Source organism: Mustela nigripes, chromosome 1, assembly GCF_022355385.1.
Source record: "Mustela nigripes isolate SB6536 chromosome 1, MUSNIG.SB6536, whole genome shotgun sequence".
NCBI classification, from domain to species: domain Eukaryota; kingdom Metazoa; phylum Chordata; class Mammalia; order Carnivora; family Mustelidae; genus Mustela; species Mustela nigripes.
In genome coordinates, this window is record NC_081557.1 from 211,938,878 (window position 1) to 211,949,003 (window position 10,126).

Below are 10,126 nucleotides of genomic sequence, written 5' to 3' on the forward strand. Positions count from 1 at the left end.
TGTGCACCCTGCCGGGGTCAAAGCTCAGCTGACCCTCCCCAAGAGACCTCTAATAGATCTGGTTATTATAGCCCTCAGAATTTCGGCGAGTTTTTGCTAGCCTATTCTCCAAACGAAATGAAGACAGGGTCAGTTCCAGAAATGCTGGGAAAATCAAAAGCAGAGAGGATGTGAGCAGGTGAAGGAGACAGCAGGTTAGGTAGGGGTTGAAACTGGTTGTGGGTTCAGCTATGGACACTTTCCACACTCTGAGACCAATCCCATGAGGGAGGGAGAGAGAGAGAGAGAGAGAATCCTAGCCATTTGCTCCTTATTCAGTGGGATTCAGTTGTGACTTTTGCGAAGTCCCCTACTTGCAATTCCCTGAGCTGAGTGGATTTAAACACTTTCTTCCCGATGGGCAGCCAGGCCGCTCCCTAGAGGGAGGAGACATTCTTGGTCCAGGACTGAAAAGTGGTTGGAGAGGAGCCCCAGACATTTTTACCATACAGCTGGACAGAGAGGCTCAGAGACAACATGGTGTCCAGGAGGGCATGTGAAACTAAAAGTTTATAAATTAAAGGAAAAAGAAAGATAAAGCGAACAGAGCTTCCAAACTTCACAAATCTTTTTAAAGTTAATATTCTAGTTGAGTGCACAGTGCCCTTAAGGAGGCAAAAAGCGACAATATTGACAGGATCATCTGTCTTAGGGACAGGGGCTGGAATGGAAGAATCTTGGGTCAGAATGCAGGAATCATGGAGAACGTTAGAAACAGAGGGCCCGGCATCTGAACTGCAGGATACGCTGGGAAAAGGCCGGTCAGGGATATTCACATTGAATACAAAAATAACCGTTATTTGAATACAAACAACCGAAAAGTGCTACACGTTTTAACCTCCTTTAAAAAAATAAAAAGAAATAAAAGAAAGTTTCTGCCAAGGGCTGCTGGGTTTGCCCTTTCCTGATTCCGGGTTCCCGGAAGCTCCCGAGTTGTTGGTGGACTCCGGAGAGGAAAGATTTTGGGGGGCCTCTGCACAGCCCTGTGCTCAGAAGCTCCCTTCTTTACATTCAGCACCCAAAAGGGCGTCCACACCCCAGCTCTGACATGGGGAGGAGTGGGGGCAGAGGGCCCAAAAAGCAAAACTTTCACGTTCAAATCAACCCTCTAAGGCTCGGGGCTCCTTGGGGCTGTCAAGGTTCTGCACCCGTTCCTTACAAATGCAATTTCCAAAAATAATAGATATGTAGATAAACATAGATTGGTAGCATGGATACCATGAACTATTGTGGCCTACTGCACGAAGCTCCCAGACAGCCTGAAATTCTGGGGATTCAGGCTATGTGGATCCAGGAGTTCTCTCCGCTCCAGAGAAACGCCGTGTCCTGGCAGATACAATCCAAATCCAACTTTGTTGTGATAATAAATAATGTCCAAGAGCTTCCACGCAGGCAACGGGGGAGCAAGAACCCTAGACCATAGGGTCCCTCCTAATTAGGCAAAGGGTGCCTTCAAATTAGAAAAAGGCGCCCCCTCTGGACAGACTCAGTCCCGCTGCCACGGAGCACTCCTGGATTTTGAGCCTGGGCTGTACTGCAACCTCCACTTGCCCCTTCGCCGGGGCGCCCTCGTACAGAGCACAACCTGCACAGCCGTCAGCGGCCGTCCGGAGCTGGGACCCGGGGATCGTTTGCTGCCTCGACCCAGGCCGGCTCACTGGGTGCCCGCCGCGGCTGCACACGTGGAGAGCGCCCAGCCCGGAAGGCAATAGTAAGGGTAATAGTAGGAGGGTTGCAGTGGCAGCAGCGACGGTGGCCGCAGCACCTCGCCAGGCAAGTACTGTCTCTGGTCGTCGCGCACCAGCACTTTCACCGCCACCTTCTTGGCGGCGGGCGCTGATGCCAGCAGGTCGGCAGCCATCTGCCGGCGTTTGGTCTTGTAGCGACGGTTCTGGAACCAGATCTTCACTTGCGTCTCGGTGAGCTTCAGCGACGCGGCCAGGTCGGCGCGTTCCGGCCCGGACAAGTATCGTTGGTGGTTGAAGCGCCGCTCCAACTCGAAGACCTGAGCGTGGGAGAAGGCGGCCCGCGAACGTTTCTTGCGCGGCTTGGGCGCGGCGGGCTCCTCCTCCTCCTCCGCGCCGCCCGCCGGGCCGCCCCCGCCGCCGCTTCGGCTGCACAGCGCGGGTACGCGTGCACTTCCGGGGCCAACAGCGTCGTCTTCGGCCCTAGGGCTGCGGTCGCCTGCGAACCCCAGTGGGAACAGAAACAACAGACTGTCAGCGCCGCAAACAAAGGAGGTCTGGCCCCAACTGCGGGGGGTGGAGGAGGGGGACGAAAATACGCTTTGATCCCAGCAGAGCGCTGGGCGAGGGTCTGTAAACCACGGATCCTTTAGACCGGACTCAGAACCCTGTTCTACTAGCTTCTTACATCTAGGCCTGTCCACTCGGGAAGGGGACTCCGCCGCTGTATCAATGCTGTGTGGCCAAGATCCAGCTCCCTGCCCTCACTGTGCCCCAGGCTTCCCTCAGTAATGTGGGGGCACCAGGCCTAAGCATCCTCACAAGCCTTATAAGTATTCAGCGCTGAGCTCTGGGGTGAGGGGGGGAATTCTTGGTTGCTCTCTCCCTGGGTTTACCCGCCACCGGCACACTCAACGCTCATACATACTCATTGGTGCAACACACACGTGTCAACTGCACGTAAGGGGAAGATGGGGGCCCGAATCCTCGGACAGATGTATTCCGAGTCTTACCCTCAACCCCCTCAACCTCCCGGAATTGTGTGAGATCTGTGGCAATAGAGCAACTTTGGTGGGCTTCTGTCTCTCTCTTTGCAAGGAAATGAGAAGATTGAGGGGAAGAGAGAGAGGTGTCCCTGCTTCACGTCTTTGAACCCTAATCTGACACCAGCTCCTCAGCCCTTCCTGGATCTCCCCACAGGACCCTAGCAGAGAGGTTCAGAGATCTGGCCTCGGGCAAGTACTATTTACTTGGAGCCAGGGTGAGGCCTACAGCAGCGACCAGCCCACAGGGGAGTGGGTGTGGGGTGTCTTTCTGACCCAGTGACCTGCCAGCTCTGGCAGGGGATGTTCCTCTCCGTGCTACTTGTGGAATGACCCACATTAAGCCCCCCTGCCTTCAGCTGGCTGCAGGGTGTGCTGTCAGGTATTGGGTCCTCAGCCCATCCCAGCTCCCCTGAACTTGGGGTCTGGGAAAGCTAAATAAGTCCTCCCCCCAAAGCCCAGGCTTGGCACATGCATGTTCAGTACCACTTAGAGGTATCCCTCACCACCTATCCTTAAGCAGAGGACCTCGGAGCCTTGGGACCTGGAGCTGGGAGCATTTCTGCTCTATGGGCTAGGGACCATGACACTGACTACTCGAGGTCTCCGGGCCCCTGGATCTTCCCTGTCTCTGATTTGGGGGATTTGGACATAGACAGGGCCGAAGCACTGGCGATGGACTTAAAGGCAGGGTGCAGTGGTTTTCTCTTAGTGCAGTCTAGGGCACAATTGCCCCCAGGACGTCTCAGGCCTCGCCCCAGGACGCAGGCTCTGAGGAGTTTCTCGGTTCTCTCTCGGGCTCGGTTCCCAGAGAATTAGAGCAGCCTGCGCCAGCGCGAAGAGCTTCGGGTCCTGGCCAGCCCCAGGGCCCCTGGGCGTAGGGTTCTCACAGCAGGCCCACCCCATTCGGCATGTTTTCCCTCCTTGCCAGCCCCTCTGCCCGGCCCCCTTCCCCACCAAGCCTCGGCAGACCTGAGACGCTGGCCGACATCTCGCTGTCGCTCCTGCCTGCGGCTTCCTCCTCTAGGTCCTTGGCGGCGGGCAGCTCGCAGACCGGCTGGCCGAGGCCCAGCGTCCCCCCTGCACAGCCGGCCCCGCTGGCCCCCGGCGCGTCCGCACAGCGCCGCCCGCCCTCGTTCTCCTCGCTCAGCGCCGAGTCCGAGTCCCAACCAACCAGGCTCTCCGCGGTCCGCCCTGCAGCCGTTCTGGTCCCGGCAGGCGACGCCAGCAGAGAGTCTTCCGCGCCCCCCAGAGCGCCCGCGTCTGTCTCCCCGAACAATCGCCAGCAGCAGACAGCGGGAGCCTCAGCCACCGCCACTGCGGTGCCCCCGGGTACCGAGCGCCCCTCTGGCGCGGGCAGCCCTCCACGCTCCTCTTTCTTGTTGAGGATTGCCTGGATGGAGAAGGGCGTCAAGGTGTTGGCGCCGCGCACAGCCATCTGCTCCGTGAGCCAGAGCGGCCGGCCGGCCGGGCGGCTGGGGCGCGGGGCAGCACGGAGCTGGACGCAGCGCGCGGGCCGCCGCAGCGCGAGTGAGCCGGCTCGCGAGGCCCCAGCAGCGCACTCCTGCGCGGCCCAGCAGCCCCCGCCTCCCTCTGGCCGGGGATCAGCGCCGACCCTCACCCCCACTTCCGAGGCCCACCCCTCCCGAAGACCCCCTCCCCCCCAATTCAGAGCCAGACGCTCGACTTTCGAAGCTCAGCTGGATTATCTCATCGCCTCGCGCCCTTAGGGGCGGGCCGGGGTCTGCCCCCTCGGAGGATGTTGGGGGCAGATCGGCGGGGCCCCCACCGCGGCTGCAGTCCCCTCCGAGCGCCTCCGGGGAGCACGGCCGGAGTCACTTTTTCTTTGCGCCTCGGTCTCTTCACTGGCTGCAGGATTTCGCTCTTGGTTAGTCCTTTCCTAGTTGGTCCGGCTCTTCCGGAGCCCACCCCCAGTGACGGCGGCGACGACGGCGGCCTCTGGATTCTGAGAGGCGCGGGGCACCTTTTTACCCCCTGCTCTGGTTTTATCTGTTTCTTCTCTCTTTCCTTCCCCGGCGTTCCACCGTATCCCCCCTCCCGCTCGGGTGTCATTCCTCACCGCTGAGTGACAGCTTCAGGCCACGCCCCTTCACTGGGTTGTCCGGGGCCCTCCCGGCCGCCTATTGGCTGGCTCCAGCTGGGCGACGTTGACTTTTACAGACCTAACCGGGCACGTTGCGCGGAGAAAGTCAGGGTCTGGCTTAACCCCTTTCCTCCCAAGCCTGGTCCTCGAAGCATCCTCCAGCAACCGGAGGCTTACCCACCTACACACCGTGTCTGAGAAACCGCGTTTCTTATCTCTGCAGATGTATCCACCCATTCCTGCGCTTTTGTGGAACACGATATTTGATAGTCTAGTCGAAATCTAGGCTTGGGAGTGTGGGGAGGGGGGAAATCCAAGATAACGCAGTTCGATAAACCGCGCGCTCAGTTTTCTGTTTTCTAGGAAGGGTCAAAGATAAGAAAAAAAAATTTTTTTAACCTTTATAGTTTCAGGGCTTCCTGACTGCTAATTCTTTTCACTGAAATAATCAATTAAAATCACTAGAAATATATTTTTTCCTTCACCTTATTTTACTTGATTCGAATTCTATGGAGGAATTAAAAAGAAAAAGATGGTACAGTTAGAGAACTAAAGGCAGGCGAGAAATGAGAAGTCATCTTTGGGAGAGTTTCTGGAAATTGCGCGGTCATTTCCCTGGACGGTTAGTACTGAATTTAATTGGAGTTTGTTAAATTTTACACCAGGAAGGAGGGAAAAAATATTTCAACTTGTTATTTAAATATTCTGTTACTAGTGAGTAGAATAAGATTAGAAAAGATATGTGTTTGTTTAAAGGACTATGTGGGAATTACCGTACTCATGATCCTGAACTGACGGCATTAAATTAATTTTCTTAAAAAAATAAGTAATGAATTGTTTCATGAAATAGAAGGAACCGAGCTATGAAACACAAATATTGTAATATAAAAACGTTTGTTACTTATTTACGTTAATTATTTTTAAATAAAAAATTTACTCAAGTAACATACTTTACTGCCTTCCATAAATTTTACAAAGGTTTAACTTAACACTAAAGACACAATCTGAACCATTAAGTTTAAAGAACTGTGATTTTAGTTTAGTAAATTTGTGCTCTTGGTGTCACTAAAATAAATAGCATTTCTCCCTGTTGCTTTCTTTTTGGTGGTCCTTGTGCACTGCAGTACAAAATACACACACTCTTCATAGTTTTCAGCTCGGTGTGTTGGAGGGGAAGAGGGCTTTGCAGCATCTGTACTTTCCAGAATTTTAGCTACATGATGCTTTTTTTTTTTTTTTGCATCCTCAATACACTACAGTGTAGATCCTGTAATGTACTTGGGCTACAAATTCTAACTTGAAAAGATCATTGTCCTTTCTAGTTCTTTAGGGTTACATCACTTTTGAGGGAAAGGTGCTTAAATTTGGTGTCAGTATAACGCAAATATAAGAAACGGGATGCTCTTCAGGCTGGGAAGGAAATAGAACAGAAAGCTTCAGAGGTTTCAAAAGAAAGAGTGTCCTTTCCTTCCTCCCGCTGACCTTGATTTACTCTTTAAATTACCTCCCTTTAACAGGATGGTGGATCTTGTTACTCTCTGGGGATCACGTCTAGGGGAAGATTGACACAGGTGCCCCAGAAGGTGAGAGATGAACAAGTGTGAACTGTGTGCCTTTGTGGGGTGAGGGCTTGGTGTGGACAAATAATAGGGTGAGTTCTGTACACACAGGCAACGGAGATGTTCTGAGGGCTGAATGACCTAGGATAAGTAAGTTTGGGGGCTATACAAAGACTTACTTGTAAATAGCAACTACTATGTAGTTGCCCCCCCCCCCCCCAATATATTTTTAAAGAGAAATCCGATCCACGGTAGGATATGCCCTTTGCCACAGTCTTCAGCAGAGGTCGTCAAAGCATTAAAGATGCAGTTCCGAGGAGGTTTTGAGTTGTCCGTTTTCTGTGCGTCCCCAGACTGCAAGACAGTGGCTGCATTCCGAGACTTCAGCAGGCACAAAGTGAGAGAGACCCGTGTCATCGCTGGGCAACTGACGCCGCTGTCGACCTCTAAGTCTGGTGAGTGGCTGCAGGCAGGGCCAGGAGGTGTGTTAAGTACCCTGGTCTAGAACTACAACTAAAAGTTGCTACTAAGGGGCTGGGTGGGGATGAAAAGGTTTTCGGAGACGGTGAGCAGAAGTGGTCGTAGGCAGAGATTGTCCCGGACACGCGCGGAGTAAAGGCCGGTGAGTTGGGGTGTCTGCCGAGGGCTCGGCAGGTCAGCGGGTGCCAGAGGGCCGGGGGTCCGCGGGGAAGGGGCGCGTCCGCGCGGGCGCAGCGGGGCCCCCACTCCCAGCCCTCTGAGGCCATCTGCCCCGGGAATGGCCACGAGCTCCTGGAACCCCGCGGCTCCTTGACCGCGCCTGACCTTCCGTCGGCGCCGCGCTTCGGCCTTGGGCCCGTCGCGGGAATCGGCGGAGCCGGGGAGCCCCGGCAGCCGGCCAGCCTTCAAGGAGGAGGCCGGGGAGCTCCGCTCCCGAGCCCTCCTCCCTGGCCCTGCGTTCCGCTCTTTCCTAGTCTTTTTCCTCTCCTCCCTTTCTTCTCGCCTCCCACTGCTCTCTCTTCTTTCTCCTCCGCTGTTTGGTTCCTGCGCGCCCCTGGCGTGCCGCGCCCCCTCCGCCCCAGGAACGGCCCCGGGCCCGAAGCGCTGCGGGGCAGCGAAGCTTCGGGCGGCCGCGGGCGCAGGATGGGAGGGCGGTGGGAGAGGCGCGGGGACCAGGAGAGGGGAAACCCCGGCCCTCCGGCGCTAGCCGAAAGTTGCTGAGCACGCGTCGTCTGCGCCCCTGCCGCCTTCCACCTGCTCCTTTGGCGGTCCTCGGTCTGAGTGGGGGAGAAGAGAGACAGTCTTCTGTGCGGGGAAGAGGCCCCAGGGAGTGAGGCCACTCCCGCAGCGGCTGTGCAGTGGGAGGCCACGCGGGACTTGGCCCTCAGAAACCGATGACCTTGACAGAAGTCACCTGCTTTCTCTAGGCCAGGGTTCCCAGTCCTTTAAAACGAGGGCTTGTGTGAGGCGTCTTCCAAGGCGCCCCTGAACCGCGCACACTGGCGTGCAGGTGAGAGGAGGAGGCGTGCAGGTTCGTCAGGGCCAGGTCTAGGCAGAGGTCGCGCCCAGGACTGACCGTCTGTCCCCATCCGCGGGCTCCTGAGGGCACTCGAAGCAGCCGCAGCACCCCAAACTTCAAGCTACACGCCACTGTCCCGCCAGCAGACACCAGCTCCTGTGTTCCTAAATCATCCGTTTCCCTACCTCACTAGGGTTTTTCATGAAGATGGTTCAGGTATATTAGACTGAAGAGAGGATTATTATGGGCCAAGGAGGTTCTGTATTTAAACAAGTGTCGTTTACCAACAATATACCAGGAGCCACAGCCTATTGTTTTACTTAGTCTACACAACCCTGGGGGTGTGGTTAGGAGAAAACATGATTATCCCCATTTTATAGATGAACAAACCGAGTCTCAGGGAGTTTAAATGACTTGACATCAGCAAGTGGCAAAATCAGTATTTAAATCTGACTGTCTAATGCCAATCTAGTTGGGTTTTCCACTCTAATCGGTCCCCCCCCCCCCATTAAACCTTCACATTTTTTTCTCGTTAAACCTTTCCCATAGTCTTCCTTACCCACTTCTGTGCTACTCATTCATCAGAAACGGAGCTCGGAACTCAAGGAAATCAAAGAAAGGATCCAGGCAGGCGAATATGACGATTTTTCTGTTCCGAGCGTTTGAAAATAAAGGACTCTGAGGCCTGCAGATCTGAACCCAAACCTTGTTACATACAAAGAAAGAAACACCGTTTTTATTTTAATCAATAAACTAAACCGTGTGTAGAGGGAGACAGCCAGGTGATGGAAGTTAGCTGGGTTCAGAAATATGAGGACCTGAGTTTGCTCGAGGCTCCAAGATGCAGTGATACGGCCTCACGGAAGACACTTTGGAGCTTCGTTTTCTTACCTGTAAAAAGCCTCTCAGGTTTAAAAAGAATTGTCCGGGCTCCGGAACCCGCCTGGGTACAGTGGAGGACGAGCGCCACCTAGCGGGCACCCCTGAGGGATGTATGGCGTTCTCCTCTAGAGAAGAACATGTTGGCTTCGCAAAACGGCATGTTTTTGCTCTTAGTTTTATGTTTCCCCAGTCTCGCATTGTCAGTGATGTCATAGCTGAGGTGTTCCATTTTAAAAACTCATGCAGACACTGTCCGGAACCCCACTGGAGACTCCCCGCACTCCAGGCCAGGGGAAGATGGGATTCCCCCAGGGTGTGCCAAGAGACCAGTTACAGAATGGAAGTGGTTGCAGTGGGGAGATCCCAGAGACCTCCTGACCTAACAGCACCTCCATTCCTGGATACTGGCTCGGTAGGCTGACTGCTTGACCAGGCTTCCGATGGATGGTGATTTAGGACACACACATACGAAGGTTTTCCTGTTTCTTCAGGAGCTAGTTTCTTTATGAGACTAATAGGGGTATTTCACCTCAAACATCAGAAAGTTCAGGCATTACAAACTAGCCCATCTTGTCCCTCAGGTTTTATTTTCTCATTTGGGTTGTCTATTGGACAGTGGGCAGATGATGGCGCTAATTGAGGGGAGGGCGGGTAAGTCTGAGGAGCAAGTTTGAGTAGGTAAAGAGGAAGATGTTATATGCCATTGCTTGTGTCGAGTTTGAGGTGCTTATAAAATACAAGTGGAGTCTTCGGATTTTATCCTATTCCTGTCTCTGCGTAACTATCCTGGGGGGCCTCAAACCCTTATGCCAGTTTCTCCTTGCAAAAAGTTCCAACTTCTTTACCTTTCTCTAGTTTCTTCCCTTCATTCATTTCCTATTCACCGAATATTCCCTGAACACTTACAGTGTCTCAGGAGAGGTTCTAGGCCCTGGGGTTGAAGGCACTGTAAGGCACTGCTCCCCAAGGTTAACATTCTAGTGGAGAAATACCATTCAGAAACAAATGTCTATGAAAGCAGCAGAGCAACATCAGATGGTGTTAGGGCTGGGAAGAGAAGGAAGCAGAGTGATGTGGCCAAAGGTGATTTGGGGTTGCTTTAGATGGAGTGAGATTCGAGGCAGAAAGAGATATGGAGGGTAAGATTTTCTGAGGGAGAAAGTACTACACAGGGCATACAGTGGGGAGAGTCCGTGTGCTCTGGGGACGGGGGACAGGACATTCCTGTGGCCAGAGTGAAGTGGGAGGGGCAGAGTGGTCAGGGACGAGTTGGCATGGGGCTTTATAAAACACAGTCAAGGAAGTGAACTTTATTC

The 10,126-nt window shown here is 54.0% G+C and overlaps 1 protein-coding gene across 1 annotated transcript; it reads right to left on the reverse strand.

Moving 5' to 3' along the window:
* Positions 1 to 639: 639 nt before the first annotated feature.
* NKX3-2 (NK3 homeobox 2) lies at positions 640 to 4,355 on the reverse strand. The gene is made up of 2 exons (XM_059395802.1): positions 3,740 to 4,355; positions 640 to 2,223 (listed from the first exon to the last, which is right to left on the reverse strand). Exons 1-2 carry the CDS (start codon positions 4,203 to 4,205, stop codon positions 1,694 to 1,696), a joined length of 996 nt encoding a protein of 331 aa, XP_059251785.1. The 5' UTR covers positions 4,206 to 4,355; the 3' UTR covers positions 640 to 1,693.
* Positions 4,356 to 10,126: the final 5,771 nt, after the last annotated feature.

Excerpts from the sequence above, each read along its gene's own strand:
- NKX3-2 (XM_059395802.1), bottom strand. The coding sequence starts at position 4,205 with ATGGCTGTGCGCGGCGCCAACACCTTGACGCCCTTCTCCATCCAGGCA. Across the intron at positions 2,224-3,739 it reads GATGTCGGCCAGCGTCTCAG|GCGACCGCAGCCCTAGGGCC; the intron begins GTCTGCCGAGGC and ends TGGGGTTCGCAG.